The sequence below is a fragment of the Rissa tridactyla genome, chromosome 9, assembly GCF_028500815.1.
Source record: "Rissa tridactyla isolate bRisTri1 chromosome 9, bRisTri1.patW.cur.20221130, whole genome shotgun sequence".
In the NCBI taxonomy this organism is placed as follows: domain Eukaryota; kingdom Metazoa; phylum Chordata; class Aves; order Charadriiformes; family Laridae; genus Rissa; species Rissa tridactyla.
In genome coordinates this window covers 23,712,909-23,734,178 of record NC_071474.1, presented here as the reverse complement: position 1 = coordinate 23,734,178, position 21,270 = coordinate 23,712,909, and the positions used below count along the sequence as shown (strand labels likewise).

At 41.0% G+C, this 21,270-nt stretch overlaps 1 protein-coding gene across 1 annotated transcript in view; it reads left to right on the top strand.

The window, feature by feature from the left end:
* Window positions 1-7,791: 7,791 nt before the first annotated feature.
* NPTN (neuroplastin) overlaps window positions 7,792-21,270 on the top strand; it is a 34,054-nt gene continuing 20,575 nt past the window's right edge. The window contains exons 1-3 of the mRNA XM_054214129.1: window positions 7,792-8,260; window positions 13,565-13,733; window positions 18,116-18,210. Coding sequence (XP_054070104.1) covers window positions 7,801-8,260; window positions 13,565-13,733; window positions 18,116-18,210 — 724 coding nt within the window. The 5' untranslated portion in view covers window positions 7,792-7,800. The remainder of the gene's footprint in view (window positions 8,261-13,564; window positions 13,734-18,115; window positions 18,211-21,270) is intronic.

Here is a 21,270-nt window from a genome sequence, read left to right as displayed (position 1 = left end):
TATCAAGTCAGAACCTACCTTCAGCTATATAAAGCTGCAAGATGAGATGGCAGGAATTAATTTCATGTATTGCTGCAGTTCTCAGTATGCTTATAGGCAGTATAGGCTCATCTGGATGTCTGATAGGAATGTCAAAGTGATGATTTTAAAGCTGCTTCTGTAGTTGGGTAAAGAATAGGACAAAGCAGAACAAGAAGATTAATGCCAATGTTTTTTTTCGTTTATGGAAGTGGTGTGATGCAGTTAGGAGACTATAGCCAAAGGTTAGCTGGTGATGCATGATGGTTACGGGTGCTACGGCGGCTGGTGAGTCATACTCAAAGAGGACAGGGAGTGCACTGTGAAACTTAAACCCGTCTCTTATCAGTGAAGTGATTACGACCAAACCCATTTCTTATCAGTGATATGATTAAAAACCATGCTCCCTAGTGATGAGAGAATGGGAAAGCATCAAACCTACTAGATGATAGGTGAAAACAGGCAGGATGCTTTAGTGCTTTCCATAGGATTGAGGTGTCTTCACCCTTCTCCTCCAGCTGGCGTGCTGGCTCTCACTTTTTTGTAGATTTGACTAATTTCAAATACTTTGGTTTAGTAAAGGTGAGCATTGGAAAGAAACTAAACGTTAATTAGGCTGCCTTTTTTTCCATCCTAAACGAAGTACAAATGCAATACTTTGACAAAGTGATGGTGATTTTTTTTCCACCGTCAAAAAATTTGTCACTTAATTAACACCCTTCAGTGAAGAAGAAAAAGGTGTTAATTAGAGTACCAGTTTAAGTAGCAGGGGGAAAATGGAGAGGGGAGAGGAGGGGGGCAGCTTTTTATTGTAGTTTTCTTTGATATTCCGGTACAAGTTATAAGTGAGACTGTTGCCATGTAATAAAGGTGAAAATAAGCTAAAGTGAGGGCCAAGCAAAGACAGCTGAGAGGTGCTTTGTAGACTGCTCAAGATCATCTGTGCTTTTATATTTTAATGAGGTTTTTACAGCTAGCACTTAGTTGCATCCCCTTTCCTGAAAGCGCAATCTGTCTGGTCATTCCCTGGAGCTCCGACCGTACTTTGTACCCCCCACCCTGCCCCGAGCCCTGGTGTCACCACCAGATTTCCTTTGGAAGGAGGTGGTTGCCTCTGAGACAGTACAAATCCAGCGTTTCAGGAGCACGGGAAGTGTTTGCATCTGGTTATGTTATATTCTTCCCTTTTGAATCCTCATAACTGCAGTTTTTTCTTAATTCCAAGATCAAGGGATTTATCCAGTTGCTCTGAAGCTTTACCAGCAGCGGTAAAGCTTTGCTTCATTTTACCTGTGCAGAGCCTTGGGTACTTGCAAAAGCTGAAAGAATTTTTTTAAAAAATAAACCAGGGCTGCTTAATTCATAATATCAATTAGGAAAAAGGTATGAAGACAATTTAATGAAGCTTCAACCCTAATGCCTGTCTTTGGTGGCAGAACTTTGGTACCGAGGGTGGTGGTATTTGCTAAGTACAGTATCAGTATCTCACCTGGAGGATTTTGGCTAACACTGATCTATAGAACATATAAAACTGCACTTTGGCAAAGATATTTGGCTTTTTGCTCTGCCATTTAGGACAGGCATTCCCAAAGGCATGTATTTACAAAAATGAATTACGCTATATTAATAAGGAAATTTTTAATGGGTTTTCAGAGGCAAAGGGAAATAAAGAAAAAAAAAAAAGGGCTAGCTTAGCTCTACTTTATTCAGTCTATAAATAAGTGGAATTGCAGGCAAAGCTCTCAACCAATGCGCAGAAATAAAATCTCCAGAACTGTGCTAAAGGCGCAAGAGAAGTGGAGAATCAGTGAAATACAGACATATGGTGGGCTAATGGGACAAATAGGAAACATCAGCCTCTTGCTGTTTACATGATGGTTTTCATTGTAAATATACACAATCTGTAAAGCACTCAGTCCCTAAGCAGTCTACACTTTATCTGTGTATTGTGGGTTCATCTGAAAATCAGGTTTCTTTTTGCACTAGCTTTGCAAACTTTTTTTGAGATTTGAATTGTGTTTTCTTTCTTCACATAAGTGGAATTTACTGCAAGATAAAGATAGGATCAGGATAGGAGAGGAGCATTATCTTGCTTGACAGAGATGCGCACAGTGTTGCCCCCGACTGTAAAATTGCTCTGTTACCGCTGTATTCCTTGTGGTTGAAAATGTCCTTGGAAAGACATTGCGTTTCCTTCATTTGGGTCACCTTTGTACGTTCTTGGGCTCGTGTCCTGCTTTGAACTGCTCCGAACAGCCCCTTATGCTCTTGGGCTTCATAGCTCCTTGTTCCCGATCTTTGCAGACTCTGTTTTCAAAACGGTTTCCTCTTGCTATTTGATGCTGATGGGCTTGTGTTTATTTTCAGCTCTAATCTTGATAGACATTAAACCTAGAGAAAATAACGTTTCACATTGTTGGGGCTTCTTTCTACTGGGACTGCTTCAACACCCTTTTCCTCAGCTAGCACTTATCTACATTTTCTTAAGGCAAAACCTAGCTTTGTTTTTCTTTTTTTTCTTTCTTTAGACCAGTCTTTAACTTGAGATGATCAATATTGCCCCTGCTTTGCTTCTCCAACAGCGTTCGCATTGATTCTTTTGCAACCTAGTGCATCTTGTGCTAAATGTCAGTAACAAAAAGATATTTAAATCAATAGCGCAATCATTTCTGCAACTCAAGGATGATTTTTATCAGGTATATTCTGTATATTCTTAGACTGGTAGATTGCTGCTAGGATATTTTATGCTAATTGGTGATATCTGTATCAAGATCCTTTTTTTGTGTGTCCGTTCTAGCAGGTGAGGAAGTTGGGAAGCTCTTTGGTCATTGTGATACTGGTTTTAAGGTATTCAAGAATTGTCTTTTTGTGCTGCTTTTTCATTTGGGCTCCAGCCAAGGTAGGATACAAACTGCTCGACAGGCTTCAGAAGCTGGTCAAAATTAAGGTTAAATATTTCCACGTGTTTCTAGTACGTATAAATTTCTGGCAGTATGCTACGTTTAATCCTACAGTTCCGTGATCGCGTCAGCAAGAGGATAAGCCTTGTTCCTTCTCCCACTGCACCTCTTCCAGAGGTACTGGGTTACTGGCTCCTCTCTGGCTTCTCTCAACGAGGGAAATAGCTGCAGTTGGAAAGGGTGCTGCTGCCGCGTGAAGTTGGAAGGGGAATTGCTAGGATGTAAAGCTCTGATTCATTTATATGCCAAAGCTGGAATGTAGTTTGGCTCGGCCTCGCTTGCTTTTGGCCAACAGGTAGCTCATACATATTGGCAGAAGAAAAATTAATCTGAAAAGGTGTCTTTCATTGATAAAGCCTCCTTAATGAAACCAGTTTGCGCACGAGCTGTAAAGCTAAGCTTTTACAGTCATTTAAACTCAGCATCTTTAGGCTTCTTGTCCACTCTCCTCTTCTGAACTCAAGATTTGTTTAAGATGGAGCTTTTCCAGCTTTCTGGCTCAGGAAGTCTGCTGTACATGTTTCTCTTACTGCATATGGAAATTTTTGGCTGCCCTTTTGAATAGCTCTTAGCTTCTCCCCCAATCTGAGTTCCAGTGCACCTGTCTTTCAAAATGCATTTTTTTTTTCTTAATTTGGATTTAGTGGTTCTTCACTACAATACAAATTTTAACATGCAGAGTTTGCAAATGTGAAGAGCCCAGCTGCACGCTGGATTTTATTCGTCTTTGGCAGAATTGTATGTGGAAACTAATTTGTTGCTCTAGTTTTAGAGCATTATTTCATCGCATTTCTCACCTTTATCTTCACAATTGGTGCCTGAGATCAAATCTTCAATAAACAAGTGTCACTTCAGAAGTGATTTAATATTGCCACTTGTCCTTCATTCTGTCCTTCAGGGAGATAACAGCAATTAATAACAAAAAAAAAAATTGGTTGGAAACATAATAGTGTACTTGAATAGCTGCACCTGCTGGAACACAATTTTTCTTGCATTCAGGTATATCATGAAGATTAGTAAAGACCTTGTGAGGGATATTTAGCAATAGACTTTTTCCTTTGTTCTTTTATGCACAATAGCAATTAGCTTTAAAAATATCCAAAACCTGAACAACCCTCCCCCTCAAACACCTTTTTTTTTTTTTTTTTTTAATGTGGAAAACTGACTGTGTAACAGAATAACTCATCTATGGCTGTAATGAAATACAGCTGTCAATATAATAAACTTACAGTATCAAAACTTCATAAGAATTATTTCCCTGTAAACATTTTTGAAGGTGCTTATTCCTGCTGTATTTGGCATTAAGACTTGGGCTATTCTGCTGCCTCCCATGGGTCTATATGGTTTTCAGGTATGATCTGTGGATTATTGCCTCCTTCCTCCACCCTCCCCAGAGCCCTGACCTTTGCCAGCTTTTGAGCATTGGCTGCAGTTTTGCTCTGCTATTCTGTACGAGGCTGATACTTGCAAGCTGAAGCCAAAAATCAGTCCTGCAACCAGTGCTTCCTACAGCTTACACTGTGGAAATAAGAGTTTTAAATTACAAATAAGGACAGGCTTTCAGTTTTAAATGGGTAGAGTATAATCACTGTAATAAAACCTTGACCTCTTGGCTTGATCTGTTTGTATTTTGATAAGTCTCTGTTCTTTTGATGCTCCCGTCTCTAGAGTTGGGCAGAATGTGGTAATAAGAAAGCAGGGAGTTCTGTGCTTGGAGAAGACCAAGTAAGGAAAGTGTTGGGCTCCAAAAGCCTCTTATGTAAGCAATGAAATCTGTACAGTGTCATTTTCTGTTTGGTTTTGAACAATTACGGAAATCGCTGCCAATTGCCAAAAAGCAGCAGTGTTTCAGTTTCCAGACTCCTGTTGCGTTACAGGGAGCATTGTCTGTAATATTTAGCCTTTTTTTTTTTTTTTCCTTTTCTTTCTTTTAAACATGTCAGCTTGGTACTGGCAGATTTCAGCTCTTTTTGCAGCTTCTGGCTAGATATCTTAATCGGAAATGGCCCTCTGGCAGATGTACTGTAGCTGGAAGCATCGCCTCAACTTACTGATGCCGTTTGATGTCTTGCCTTTGCTGTTTCTGAACAACTCAAAATGCAAAACATTAACCCGAGACTCTTGTGTAGAGTTTTTAATAGCACTGCCAGTCCTTTGTAATGCTAAGTTTTTATTAATTTGCATATGGAGGCTTTTCTGCCACCTTTATTCCTGTTTGTCCTTCCAGGATTTTATTCTAACCTGGAATACCTTTTTAAAGAGTGGGGTCTTTTTAATCTTTTGGTGGGATGGGGAGGGACACCAAATCCAGTTTGTGGTTTTTTTCTTTACCACCATTATGGAGTTATCTATGCTGACAACACCTCAGATGAGGATAGTGTGTTGCGTTGAAATTTATCATAATCTGAGACGTTGGTTTTCAAGAGGATTTGAAACTGATGGAAGCGTAGGGTTTAAAACTTAAACCCAGAGAATATTTACTAAAGAAATCTTTTGATGCAGTTGTCCAGTTTAATATTTTTAAAATTTTTTTAGGCTTTTTGCAAAAGTTTTATAATACTTTTAACAGCTCAGCGAATGCAGAATCAGATTCAAAACCGAAAGCTTTTGACGGCTCGTTTTATGCAATTTATTGATACTCCTTTTAAGAGGATTTACAGTATTCTTTCATACCACGTATGCCTGTTGTGTAGCCCCAGCAGCAGTGCAGCTAACAGTTGTTTTAAAATACACAATTACAACCCTTCATCCCTGCCACAAAGGCCAGGTAGGAAGCCTTTCTTGCAGAAATGGTTGCTTAGTAGCTGGAACAGCTGGAGAAGTGGGATTGACTTGGGTTTTGTGTCGCTTGGCCTTTGACTTGAGGGATGTGTTTCATGCCAGGGGGAGTTCATCATCTTTGTGCATCGGTGTTTAGGGGAAACTGGGAACCTGTAGAAAGGGGATCACTTTCTGAGCAGTCTTTCCTGAGCTACCATCATCTCTGTGTTTCAGTATTATGGTGGAAGGCAGGAAAAAAAGGCTGTAGTGTGAGAGAGAGAACCACTAGGATTTGGAAAGAAGTAAGCCTATGCCATGTGCTACCGCTTTAGCTTTTTGTGTCTAGTAAACCATGTTGAGAGAGGTGCCGGTCTCACTGTTTGATTTATACCTCTGTGGGAATACAAGGTCTTCCTCATTCAGTGTCCCTTGAAATGCGGACAGTCCAGCAGAGCAAGTTCATAACCCGGTCTCGTGTGTTGCCTCAAGCAGCAGTGTGGAAACAGTAGGATCCTTGTTAACCTCAAGAAACAACAATGGTGGTCTTAGTGCGGTTTGTAAGTGTGAGTAATTAGGGCACTTGTAGTGCAATAGTTTTTCCTCTCCCCCCACTGCAGCAATGGATCGTTTGCTGTGGTATTTCTACTGAGCATAGAGCTCACCTCCTTTAGTGCCGGAGTACAAGGCTTTGTCAAATTAGTTGGTAACTGCGATGATTTCTGGGGCCAGTATTTTTTGGTTTCGAGTGTTTGTTCTTGTAGCTGTGGTTTGCAGCTACTGGACAAGGGCTGTGCCAGCAAAGGACAGTTTCTGCTTGTGCTCTAGAGACTCTTGGTCTTGCTTTCTTGCCGAAATGGTTCTTTAGAGGTGCCTGTATAATGCAAGCTTCCCATGTAACTGTCTGCCAATGTACAACTGCTTGTTTCACTATTTTGTGAGCGTGGCCAAACGATGTGGGAGGGAAAATGCTATTTAACGAGCGTGTGTCAGAAATTTTACCAGGGCTTTAAGTCCACCTTTCTGTTCTCTAAAATCTGCTGAATTGTCTTTCAATCCTCTTCCTGAAAATAAGCTGAGAATTTGAGGAGAGGGATGAAACAGCCTATGAGCTGTGTGGCGCGCTGCTTGCTGATGAGAAGCCCTGCTGCCCGGGGAACACAGCAATATGACGGGTTTTGCTGCATAATCTGTCTGCCCAGCTGTATTCTAATCTTCTAGGTTTTGGGGGGGGGGGCTGGCGGGGGAAGAGACTAGCTTTAAGGCAACACTGTTTTCGATAGATACCTTTGAAAATAGGATTGAAGGACAATTTAGTATGTCTGCGCTCTTAACACATCTCTGAAGCTGGTAAGTATTGAAGGATCTCATGCCGTAATAAGGATATTTTGGCCCGGTCACAAACATCAGCACGGCATCTCATTTCAGAAGGCAAAAATCATGCTGTCTGTTGGAAGTACCTTTGCTGTCTGCTTCCCAACTAATGCCGCAGTCTTGTGGCCTGTGTGTCTATATACCACTGAAATTCCCTTTGCCTTAGAAGGTTGTGGGATTCCTGGAGCTGTGGTGATCCAACTACTTCAGGCAAATAGGTCACGTGTATCATGGGGAATTCCCTGCCTCAGAAGTCCAAAATAGATGGAAGAAAAAGTCAAAGCAGAGTTCACAAGTGTGAGCTGCATAGGGCAGAACGGTAGGGTTTTACCCTTTTTCCCCCTGTAGATAGGTCATAAAAAGCAAGAAGGCTCTTCAGAGAAAAGACATGTGTCCCTGAACATTTAATGCTTGCTAATTACAAGGTCCACACAACTGAAAAAGGCTTGAAAACCCATCAGTCTGTTCTATGGCTTGGAGGTACCTCCTAGCTGGTATGTGTTGCAGCCCGTAGCTTCCCAAGCACAGTGGCCACCGATGGATCCCCAGAGTGGCCAGGACAAGCACTTGGTGCCGTGGAGCCTTGCTTCCCATGAATATTCTGAGTGGGAGTGCGCTGCTCTCAAACTATCGACTTTCATCAGCAATTGCTCTGTGTTGTGCTTTTTCTATAAAAGTTGTGTTATTGTAGATGCTAATGTCTTATCTAACTCTTTGTTTTCTGCACCTCATTGCTTTGTTCTTTATAAGATCTTTTGTTTTCTGCCACTCTGTCACTGCATTTCTGCTGCCCCTCCCTCTAGCTGGGTTTGTCAAGTCGCCCATGTCAGAAACTAAACTCACGGGGGACGCCTTTGAACTGTACTGTGATGTGGTTGGGAACCCCACTCCAGAGATCCAGTGGTGGTATGCTGAAGTCAACCGGGCTGAGTCTTTCAAACAGCTGTGGGATGGCGCTCGGAAGCGCCGTGTCACCATTAACACTGCCTACGGGGCGAATGGGGTGAGTGTGCTGAGAATAACCCGCCTTACCTTGGAAGACTCTGGGACTTACGAGTGCAGGGCCAGCAACGATCCCAGGAGGAATGACTTGAGGCAAAATCCCTCCATAACGTGGATTCGAGCCCAGGCTACTATAAGCGTCCTTCAGAGTGAGTCCGGCACCCTGCAGTAGTGGTACTGTAGTCTCTAGAGGCAGTCTAGTGACCCTCACCCTCCTGTCACCCCCATGAAACCCTCTGCTCCCTTGTGCTAGTGTTTTGAACCCCAGACTGTTCCTCCGCCTGTAGTGCTGACCTTGTCTGCCATCTCTGTCTCTCCTTAGGATCAAAGGACTTGGGAAAATCTGTGGATCCATTTTATAATAGCTTCTGTGTGAAAACAAGCCCAGTGTTGAATTTGTGTTTCTTCCCCTACCCCCTTTAGTTTTGTAGTAGGTTTCCAGCCACCTTAGTGCTGGCTTCTCCATGAGTGCCTTTATATTTGATTTCTGTGTTCTTCCCAGGTTTAGCTGTGTTATTTAATTTCTTCTGTTTTCTTGAAATTTCTCTGAATGCCTTCTCATGTGGTTTTAGTTACATATATGCTTTTGTGCAAATCCTTCCCTTTCAGTTACATGTGACCTTTAATGTTTAGATTTTTCCATGAAGTCGTGGTGTTTCTTTTCCTTTCTGGACAGTAGCATGTTCCTAATGAGTTCTCTGATGCAGCAGCACCGAACTGATACAGCTATTCTTAATCCAGTCTATGAAGTGTGTGTGGGGAAATATCCTCCCCCAGTGTTGAACTAATAACTTAGCTAAATGGCTTTCATCTGAGAGTGCAACTTTTGTCAGCGGAAAGAACTTTTCGAAAGCAAGAGAATATGGTTGACCCAGAATTGCTTTTTGTTCTCTATTGTTATAAGGCTTTTCCTGTGTTCAGCTCACTTTTAAAGCAGTCCCAGACGAGTTTGGAAATTTGTATCATCAGACTCAGTTGAGGAGAACCCTGTTTCATTTTGTGTAAGATGCAAAACTCTTGCATTTGCTAACAAGATGAAGCAAGTGTCTAATGAGTTACAGGTAGAGTGAATTAAATCTGCAACATGAGCCTGCTGTGTGGAAGTATAGGAGAACTTGCTTTCTCGATGTCCTAAGGTGGCAAGGAATAGAACATAGGTGCTGTCTTGCTATTGTGCTCTGTGCCTAAATAAACCTTTTATGTACCACTTTGAATTTTGTCTGGGTACAAAAATGTCAAACTCTGTAATTATGTCTCAGTTAAGTTTTTTTGGATACCTTAAAAAGACACATCCCTTAAATGTGGTGCTGCAGTCAGCACTGCTGGATCAGAGCCCTTCCCTTGGGAAAATGGAAACAACACTGATCTGTGTGGAAAAATAGACAGTGAACCCAATGATGTGGATTGACTCTAAAATTTAAGTAGCATTGGGTTGTTCAGCTCAGACCTGCTCATTTTTCAGTCCTAGTGCCTGATCCCTTCTTTGTCCTTTGAGGTCCCAAAGGACTTGGATTGGTATGTTGCTTTGCATGACCTACAACAGCAAGAGCCATGTAATTTTAGGAAATAATACTACCTTAAGGCAAAGCTAAAAAATTTGTCTTGGAGGAGGGAATGTCTCCTGGAAATCCCCGCTGCCCCTGTTAAGACCTTTAGTTTTTCTTGAGTGTGGCGAGTCTGTGGTGGTCCTGTGCTCCTCTCTTTGTGCTACTCAGTTTTAGTAACCTACTGAGGAAGAAAATCCTTTTCATATGAAAAGTCGTCATTTGGGAATGAATTACTATGAAGATATCTCCATATGGAAAGAGGGTTTTTCCTCTCTCTGGCCATTGATACTAATACAACCTGCTCCGGGCATTGAAGTTTAACCTTTTGTCTTCCTCCTCAGTTAACGTGGTCTTGTTGCATCTGGTGCTACTAATTCTGGAGTGTGTATCGTGACTTCATTGCTACGTGCCTTGTGCCTGGGATATTTCTTCTGCTTTTGTGTTTTACTTATGGGCGGGGGAAACATTGAACAGAATACTTTGATGCTTTTACTCTGTAATATTCTGTATGTTGAGAGATGACCAGCTGCTGCTCGGGAAACAGACCGCTTGGACATCAAACTCCTGCGTGGCCATGCTGGAAATGGAGATAAGGGGGGGGAGCAGGTTTCCAAGCCATCCCTGGAAGGTGGAGACCATCTTAAGTGGCCCAAAACGTCTTAGCATTAACGCAATTTGTCTTTGAAATGGGAATTTTCTGCCTAAACAGTGTTACAGTTTCCAGTTAATGGTGGCCATTTTGCTGCTGGCCTTATTGAACGTGAAGAAAGAGAACATTCAATTTATCAGAAGAGCACAACCTCTTTTCACTGTCCTTTAAATCACAGCTTGTCTCAAATACAAAAACTTGAATGCAAAGAGGTCAAGTGCAACTTGATTTATAAGTTAGCACTCAAGAACTAGTTGTCCAGCTTCTATCTCATTCCTAGTTTGGATAAAGAACTTCAATTATGGATGTATTTTTTTTTATTTAAAAACCTGATCCTACATAAAATGTGCAGTTTAAGTGCTGCGTAACAAGAGACTCTTCAGCATCTTGCTTTTTAAAGTGGGCATCCTTCTTTGGATGTTGCTGTCCTATTAGTATTCAATTTGCAGTTTATCTTCTAGAGTTAAATCAGGCTAGTACTGCCCGATTGCTTTTTATTTTTTTCTTTTTAAACAAATTAAAGCAACATAAATGCAGGTAAAAGATGTAAATGAGATTGCAATTGCCTTTAATATGTCTTTTTATTTAACCTAAAACTTAAATTGCAAGTCAGACACAAAAGGCCCCAGCAAAGCAAGCTTGAGACAGCCGTAAATATTTTCTGGACATGGCTGCTTAGTGGAGTTGTAGGTAAGAATAGGTGTGGATTGGCAGAAGGAAAAGAAGAAACCTGCTCCAGGCAGGTTTTATTTGTATGTTCTGCTTCATCAGCATTAGAGGCTGAAGAGTCCATTATCAACAGAACATGAAAGAACAGAAGATTACCACTGTCAAACACCTTTTGGATTAAGTCTTTAACTTTCCAGTTTCTGTAGGGACTGAATTCACTTTTTTTTTTGTGACTTTGTGTAATGCTTTCTGATGGCAGCATGTATGCTTTCCCATTCCAGGATTGCTGCAGGCTGATCACACCACTTTTAGGTTGTGTCTCGGCATCTGTTATAACAGTGCTTGCTAGAAGTGTCGTGGTCTTTGTTACAGCAGCCTTTAAGCCCTTCTGAAAATAAAACTGCATTTATTTCGCAGGCCACAGACTTGAAGATGCGGCTTTCATCATCAAAGAAAAATGTTTAAAACAACCCAGTACTATCAGTGAATTCTAGCAAAAGTTATTTCTCTAGATGAGTGTTCTGACGCTAAATTACTATTTCAAATGCATTACTAAAAATATTTCCAGGTACCGTTTTTCTGAGAATGCACACAAGCTCTTTGGGGAGGATGGAAAAGCTTACAGGGCAGTCCAGTAATGGCTGTAGTAAAACAATTTTGCACCCTGTAGGACCCAAACAGATCCTTGTGTGGATCAAATTCCCAGCATGGGAACAATGAGGCAGAAACACAGCTGAAAATGTGTGATAATGGCAAAGTGTCCACGAGAAGTGTCAAAAAACCCCTCTGTTACTACAGTACCTGCCAGTTTTTCTGCAGTTAAATGATAGTCCTAGTTTTAAATAGCTGTGAAAAGAAGCTATATAGCCAGCCTGCTGAAGACGGGGAGAAAGAATATACAGGACTCGAATGACTTTGTCAGGTTATTAGTAGGTAGATATTTTTTCTCCCTGCCTCTCTGGGCAATAATTTACTGTACTGTTGGATAGATGAATGTTTTATGTGATGAAAAATGCAATGTTTCTTGACGCTACTGGTATTTTCTGCTTCCCCTCGTTCTATTTAATAATGTGTTTTCCAAGTGCTTTGCAGATGAATAACCAAAAGACTGCATGGGTATGACTCAATTTGTATTCCAAATATGTCACCACAAGGCGTAACAGAAATTTCCAGGATTAAAAATCCTTTGCTGACTTGCAAAAATCCCAAAGACCATCATTACTGACTGACTTCCTCACCCTCCTGCACTTTGCTGCTGACCTACAAGAATGCAAAGGGGGTACTGGGAGAGGCTGGTGCTGCAGGAGCGTGGTGGGGAAACAAGCAGCTGGCAACAGCTACCTCTTTGGAATTCATTTCGCCCTTTAAAGTAAGAAATACATCAAAGGCAGAGGACACAGCAGCATTTCCATGGCAGAGACTGCTACAGCAGTGGCCTTTAGTTCAAGCCGAAACTACAGCCAATACTAAATCTAGATATTTTTAGAAGACTAATAGCAAGAATTCTTAAATTTCCTTTAAGCTCTGTCATCCTGTGTTCAAGTTTTGTTACAGAATACTTGAAATGAGCTGTGAGCCATCAATAGAAAGGTCTTTTTTTCCAAGTTTGGGAAGAAACTTGTCTCCGACTATTGTAAAAATTCATCAGCCTTATTTGTTAGAGAGTGACAGCCATCTGCACGGTCTTAAGAAAACGTGGTTATGAAATGAAAGGACAGTGCCCTCATACTAATCTTAGCACTTTTGAAAGGTTTTCCCCTAAAAAAAAAAAACGTGAATTTGATGTTACCAGGTAAGATTGTAAGGTGGAACAGCCTGGGTTCAGTTCCTGTTGCAACCAGCAAAGTATGTAACTCTTATGGTCTGTTTATGCAATGAAGCTCATGGGTTTTTTCTTCATAAATGTTTATGTTTAAGGTTACTTTAGAAACAAAATGGTTCCCCACTCTAATTTTAACTTGGTGCGTATTCTTACTTTTTATTGTTAAATGTTAAGGGCTTAACAGTCTTTATTCATCAGACTTGTGCCTTATTCACACTGGGTGTTTGCTCGGATTTCAGACATCAGAAAAGTTGTATTTGAACTAACTTGTGTGTGCAGGATATTTTCCTTAGGTAGACATTAATCTTTTTTCAGGGGGAAGTCCAGAAACATTATTCAGAAGACTGTCTAGCTCTGAGGCCTGTTCTGTATAGAAAATGGGTTTGCTTTAAACCTCAAAGTAGAGGAAGCAAGCAAAGCCAGAAAGTTGCTTCTGAAGGACTTCCTGATCTCTTGTGTATAGTCACAGGACTTGTGTTTTCCTGGGAAGACTAATGGTGTTACATAGAAATCTGTAGTGATGTTCAATGTTAAAATAAACAATCTAAAATAAAGAATTCTCTTTTTTCCATATAGGGGTGCTATAAGGTGTTGCCTTCACTAGTGGCCAGCTGTTCTGTTGTGGCTTTCTTGATGTCTCCCAAACTAGTGCAGTGACATTCCTTGTGTAGTCTTTTTCCCTTCCCGATTCCCCTTTGGATTTTTTTAGACTAGTGTGGCACAACTGCCAGTGAAGAGTTGCTATTTAATGTGTCCTTTGTTTCAGAGCCCAGGATCAATGCCAGCGAGGATGTAATCATCCATCTGCATGGGCCGGCTGTCACATTGCAGTGTAACCTCACCACAAGTCCCAGCCCCCTTTCTGCCAGTTACTGGGTGAAGAACGGAGAGGAGATCCCTGGCACTAGAAAACCTTCAAACACTACAGAATACAAGTAAGTCTCTTTGGAATGATCTTTATGGTACGCTGGAGGATGACAAACCTGCTAGACATACAGCTTTGGAATAGACGATGGGATGCTGGGACTCCAAGATCCCTGGTTCACCTTCACGGTGGTCAAACAAATTGATTTGATCTGCATTAGAGGCTCCACAAAATACATGTCTGTGAGTAGTGTTAGGGGAATGATTCTGGAAAGATTGCTGTCTATGGCTGTCCCACCTTGCTCATGTAAACATAATGTCAACAAAAACATAATGTAAGCTTTGCTTTTCAATCTTAACTCATTTAATTCTTCTCTAGAGTATACATGATGTGGGGACATAGGCACAGACACACAGTCTAGTTTTCTTTTCCTCTGCGTATATCGTGCAGTCTCTGTCTTATCTCTACATAAAGACAGATCTGCAGCTGTGCATTTTTATCATGGAGGGAAATGTAGCACATAAATCACTGCTGAAATCAGCTGGTTTAGTCATTTTCTGGCCTTGGGAGATGAAAGATGGCGTTGTCTGAGTTGTTACTGATGAGTCATCAGACCACTACTATGAAATGATACCAAATCTTGATTAAACCACTACAGCTGTATCACTTGTGCTTCTTATTTGTCACCACATCCCCATTTGCAGCATTAATTTGTTCCACGTGCGCATGCTCTGGCGTTGTTTTTGCCTTCCACCTAAGGGTGTGACGGAGAACAGAACGTGTACAGCCACCTCTTTAGTTTCACTGTAGCTTGTGTTGCGTGGAAATCCTTTGAGGGTTTCTGTATTCCTGAAATAGAGCTTTCTTGCTGTGGAGTTGGTGAGAGCGTATGAAGCTTGCTCAGTGGTGTCATCGGAGATCTAGTTAGTGTGATTTTCTTGCGATTTTTTTTCTTTTTCCCTTCCATTTTCTTCACTTGATGCCAGCATGGATAGCAAATGCAACTTTCTGGTCAGTGTTAAGCTAAGAACTCTTAAGGCATGTTTTAACCACTGGTGTAACTAAGTCTTTGGAGACATTAGACCACTTCTGACCCTCTACTCAGCTGTCATGTCAGAAAGAGGTGCTTATGTCTGGTCAAGGCTCTCGATGTGACACTGCATCTGGCTTACCTGTACCTTGTCCATACACCAAAGCAAGGAAACATGCCTGCACACTCAGCTGGCTTTTCTGTCTCCAGCAGAGTACTGTGGGCTCTTTATAACTCTTATGGGCACAGGATTAAGAAATACTCAAGGTTTTCATTGCCTTAGCAAAGCATCCTTTCATCCACAGGATTTTGGAAGTTGTGTTTGGTTCTGATAAAGATGTGTCAGGTTTTTCCTTTTGTTTTCCACTTTAGCTCACTTTGCATTATCTTTTCAGTTTTTCAAAAAAAGTCTCATTTAGTTCCGTAATTACATCCTGTTATTTTCTCAGTACAATATTTAACACTAGTTCTGAGTTTTAAAGGCTCTGCTTTCTTATCTAGCAATTAACTTGATGAGCAGTCTTGTCCAAAAGCAATAGTCTGAGTGGTACAAAAGGCATGTTGCATTAAGCTTACTGAAAATCACACATTATTATTCAGGAAACTAAGTATTGAGGCTGACTTCTCTATAATCTGTTCCAAGCTAGGGAAAATCTTTCTTTTCAAACTCCTCTGTAAAAGAAAGATTAAACTTGGCTTCAGTTTCAACTTCCCGGAGAAGAAAGAAGTAAGGTAGGCGGACTTTGTTCCCAGCGGATGAAGGGTTGGTAGAACATGCTGCAGCCACAGCACAGCTTGAGAATTTAGGAAAACTTACATTTGCAATGTAGACCTCAAATTCCTGATCATTTATAAGCTGCTTTGCTGTATATTGTGGCTTTAGGCTTTCTTTATTGCGTGTGGTCATGCTGCATTTGATTTTTTCATTAACTTATAATTTGATTTGGTTTCCTAGTTGTTTGGCTTTTTTTTTTAGATCCACAAATACCAAATTCACGCAAACAATGTCAACATAGTTGTCGTTGAGAGGTTATTTAACTTCAGCATTTTTTTACATTCTACTTTTTTCCCTAAAAAATAAAAAATGTTTCAGGTTCTTGGTGTTTCAGTCATTAAGATGTGTTGTTTTGCTCTGAAATGTAGTTAGTTCATTGAAGTTCAGTGTTTACCATTCAGAAAGGTTCAGAATTTGTAAGTTAAACTACGTATCTTAAAAATCCTGCTTCATATAACAGTAGAAATTAAGCACATCGTTCCTAATTCTTTATTCAAACTTGATGTAGCTGCTCTTGCTGGAAGGCAGCTATAGTAAGGAAGTTCAGAGTTAAGTGTAGCTCTTTTAGTTCACTATTTCTGATTAAAAATGAGCAAGAATTACTTGTAGTGTATTCTTTTACAGGCAGGAAGTGCTTGGAAGTGGTTCTGGCCATCCTGTGCTTTAATTCTGGAGACCTGTCCCCAGTCTACATTCATAGTTTGGAGGAGAAAAATAGGGATTTCTTTCTGAATTGCTCATCAGTTAATTCAGAGTTGAGTAGCAGGTTACTGAGCTAAACTGATGAAAATGGGGTTTTTGGGTGTTTGTTGGGGTTTAACCTCAGCCAGCTGAAACAGGACAGTGTTTTTACATCTGCTGAGAAGTCTACATCTACGAAAAGCTGGGCTCTTCCTAAAAGCACAGGACTGAGGGAAGCTGTTGGCTGAGCAAACTTGTTCCAGGTGCTTGTTTGTCTCTAAAACTTTGTGGCTGTATTAGCTTACACTTGCTTTAATGATTTATGGTAATAACACTCTAGCAGAGGCTGCCATACTTTTACACTTTAAAAAAGAAGCTTATGTAGAACTGAAAGAATACAGTGTCTTACTTCCCCCCCCCCCCCACCTTAAGCATTGACTATAGTGGCTAAAAAGCTGTGGTTAGGGTATGATTATTTAAATATTGAGGTCCAAAACACAATTAGAGAGAGGCAGGTATTCTCTGCCTTCCCTCACTATTGCAGAGTCTCAGGACGGCTTAGTAATGGAAACAGCTGGGTGAGGTTGTCCCGCAGCAGGCAGGCGAGGAGTGCTAGAAGTGTGTGTTTGCTGGCGGCGGCTGGCACCAGCGTTCCCGGGCTGTGCGCAGTTCCCAAGGATACTCTGCAGTTCAAACCACAGTCACTGCTTTGATGTTTGATGATTCTAAATGATCATTCTTTCTGTCATTAAGATAATCTTTAATTTTAACTCCGTGAAAAGTGGGTATATTATTGCTTATTTAAAAGACATATTAACTTTATTACTCTGTTTAGACTTTCACCAGTGACTCTGGGAAGTAAGTGCTGTAGACACAGTGAAGACTTGAGTCAAAGTATTGTGTTAAACTGAGCAGCTTTTTCCATGTGTCTAAGCAGTTTCCATATGTAATTAAATTATTTTATTATAGTGCTCTTCTGCAGGGTTTCTGTTTAGCTGCATGCTATTTACTTAATGTGTTTTTAAAGCTAATAATAAAAAAAGAAAGCCAAGAAACCTTGCAGTAAAGGGAGGGAGGGATGGGGAGAATTCTACCCTATTCTGTGCTATGTGGAGATGTAAATTCTGCGTTGCATCATCATTATGCTGCTCTAGTCCAACATGTCTTTTGTAGGTAAATATCTGAAGAACATATGCGTGGAGCTTTTAAGTCATTTGTGTCCAAAAGCTTTTCAAACGATGGCAAAAGCTGGTGGACTTGAAGCTTCCACCATCTTAAGTGTAAATTCATCTTGAGTTTTTTTATGGCTTTTTTTCGCAATTGTTGCAGCTCTGCTTTCCTTCTGACTGACTTGCATCTGTTTTTCCCCTCTACTAGTAGTTATTGCATTAGTCTTTCCTAATTTTAAGTGGCAGCAGATTCCTCTGTGGTGTCTTCCTTCATGAGCTGACCAGCTCATGCAGGTTTTCCAGATCCAATCTGAATCAGAGAAAACTATTAATGGACCAGTCTCGTATCTGCTATGGAAAAAAAAAAGACTGCTTACGCTTTCCCATTGGCCATGTATGATTTTTCAATGCGTATAGTACATACAAATCACGTTTCTCCCTCAATGGGAGGTGATATCTGACTAATAGGCTGGTGACTTGAGGGTGACTTGCATCAAACTGCTGCCTGTAGTGCGTAATTAACAGGTGTCAGGATCCTTCTTTGCTTTTAAAATAAATGCAGCTTCTCCAGCTAAATTTGTACTGACTTTCCAGACTAGAGCTCACTCTTTGTCTAGGCAAAAAACGTCCTTATTTCAAGTAGGCACGTCTGCACAACATACCTTGAATTAACAAGTAATATCTATGAAATTTGGTTAAAAGACTAAAGTGTTGGGGGGGGGGGAATCCTAGCCTGCTCGCTTTTGGTTGCTAACACAGTATTTAACATGGCTCATGTGTTTTCTCCCTGTCTGCAGGATTTTGAAGCCCAGAGCAGAAGAGTCAGGGGAATACTTGTGCGTGTTTGTGTTTTCAAACTCTCCTATAGCCAACGCCACTATAGAAGTCAAAGGTACTCTTTTTTGGTTTTTGTATTTTGTTTTATTTCCTCTCCTTGAAAGTGAAGTGCTTTCACCGCCTCTGCGCTCAGTGTCTGTACAAGAGAGCCAACTCAAGTGGTCTTTCCTCGTGAAATTAAGGCTGGGTCTGATCCTTGGTTATAATTTCAGGGGAAATCTTGCACACAGTCCTGGGGGAAAGATCTCACAGATATGGGAAATGTGACCATTGCACTTGTGGTCTGCACAGAGAGTACTAAAACACCATCTAGCACGTGCTTCTGCGTTCTTTTGGTAAACCTGGCTATCACAAGAGTGAGTGCCTGTCCAGTTGGATAAAGATTGCTGTAGAATATCTGTGTTCATGCAGAGAGAACTGCGTTTTCCTCTGGGTTTCACAGTAAATGAGGTCATCTGGATGTATTCAGCGTACCTTGAATTTGCCTGTTCTGAATATGAAAAAAAGTATGAACCACCATCTCGTGTGGCAGCTCCGAACTGGTGTACTTGTAGGTTTTTGTCTGCAGACACTATTTCAGCTGGTGGGATAGCCTGGGTTCTGGTTTTGACAGATGCCCTGTACCAGATTGGGGTTTTCTACTTTCATGCATCTTTTTTTTTTTCTCACCATTTTGTGCATGTTGGTGCTCTTCTGACATCTTTAGGACCCTAAAGTTGTGGCTATAAAATATAAAATGTGAAAATAGCCTGAAAGAGAATCTTGCACAGCAGCAAATGTGCTGTTTGCTCGGAGTTTCCCTGTAGTTCTTGAACAAAAGAACACTGTTTTAGACGTACACGGAGATGATGGTGTTTTATGCAGTGTTTAACTACTGCCATAATACAGTTATTTGTTTGTTAAATAACTGTGGAAATGAACCGACCCATTGCTCTGCAGTGGCTGTGGTTTGCCCTTTATGTGCTGCAGTAAGATGGCATTGATGCACTGGGGCAGCTTTGTTAGTCAAAGACAGATGAAATCATGCAAAAATGCGTTAAAAAGTCTTGCAATCAGCCTTTGTGCGTCTGGGACTTTACCGATGCTTGTTTTATGAAGGTGTACTGTAAACAGGTTTGAAATTTAAGCTAGCATTACTTACTGTCTTCCCTATATCTCCATCTTAAATGTAGAGCTTCCTCTGCTGCTGTTTGAAAATAGCAAATGGGAAGGAGGATGCTTCACGCTATTTCTTGAGTATCCCTGCACCAATGAGGCAGCCTGTCCTGATCTGTTGTGAGTGCTGCTGTTTAAATGAGGTATCGCAGGTCTGTGGCTAAAGCTGAACGCTGACCTCTTCCCTGGGCATTTCTGGTGCCTCACTGGAGACTGTGTGGTCAGGTTCCTGAATCCGAAGGGAGGAAGTGGGAGTAATTCAGCACTTCTGCATGAAACGAGAAATGCACAGTATCATTCTGAATGCCGTCTTTCCTATCTAGAGGGACACCGTCTTTTGAACCATACAAACAGTTTCCTGGGGAAGAGAAATATTGCCATATAAATAAGCATTCTGACTGATATTGTACCAAGAAAAGCTTGCTGACTTCCTGTGTCGATTTTACAAGTTTTTTTTCCAATGATCTTGCATAAAACAACCTATGAAAATCCACCCAGTGTTCAACCAAATCTGGTGCAGAAGCTATCTCTGCAAGGAAAAAGGAAATCTAAAATATATGCTCACGCGCCACAAGTTCCTGTTGACCTAGGATTAAGAAAAATCTGACTGCACCTCTAAAAATAATTATTGCCTTGCTTACAGCAAATTGAATTCAAGCTTATGTTGTACTTCCAGTGAGCTTGTCTTCTGGGTGTTCCAAGGTACGTAGGTGTGGGTTGGGATTTTTTCCCTCTTTCTTTTAGGGGTATTTTTTTTTTTGCATTCTGCTCTTCCACTCTGATTGCTAAATCTTCTAATATTAAGATCTTAAGTCCTTTCTGCCTTCTCTGGGCTGCTTTGGGTGACAAACCACTTCAAGAGACAGGAAATTTAACTTTGGTAAGAGATTAAGACCTTTTTCAGCTTTCTGTAATATCTCAAAAGACTTTTTAGAAGCGTTTGGCTTAGGGATTCTCTGCTCTTCGGTGGCAGGTGGGGACACCAAGAGAACTTGGCAGAGAGGTTTACAGGGACAAAGGACTGAACGTTGTAGAAAGAAAAGCCAATATATCTGATTAAAGTACTGGCACAAAGGGCAGAGGGAGAATAACTAATCCTACTAACAAATTTTCATGGGCAATTTATATATAAATACAAATGAGTAGTCATCAGTTAGAAGTTAATGACTGCAGCACTGCTCTTGGGAGGTATTACACCTGCAGCCCGCTCAGCAGTTGCAATTCCAGGACTCGGTGACCCTGTTTTCCAGCTCCGCCTTACAGCATCACAGGAGTGGCTGATGGGCCTTGAATTCCTCCTCGGCAGAGAGAGGGCTTGTCTAGAGTGGGAAGTACCTTGTCAACTCTTCTGCAAAGCAAACTGGAAATTGGAGCGCATGTATACTTTTGAACTGAAAAGACACTTTCCTGTCTAACTACTTGGAAGCTTCTGTAGTAATAAATTGGGGCTGCATTTAAAGCACAAGTTAGAGAACTTGGTGGTCTCCTTGCAGCCCTAGTGCTGTACATAAATTCATTGTGATCAGAGTGTACTCCTTGGAGTTACTGCTCCTAGAAGAGCCACACAGCTAAATGTGTATGGTATCGCACATGTATTGGATGTAAGTGTCTGAATAATATCCATGCTAGTTGCAAAGAATACACAGGCTTTTTTTTTTTTCTTTGCAAAGGAAGGCATTCTTTGTGATTCCTCCAGTTTGGTGTAAATATTCTACATGTTCTGCCAAAGCAGTCCTGGTTCTCAAACCAGAACAGATTTTTTTGATACTACTTCATGTGTGGAGATGTTACCTAATTGTTCATCAAGGCATATGTGGTGAATCGGTGATGTGTGAATCTTGTTTGACCGTTGCAGATGCCACAATTCAGTGCTTACCTGCATGTGTGGCCTGTCACAGTATCTGTGGCTAAGTAATTGTATACAAATTTAATTGCTCAATTGCAATTATATTGCAATTTT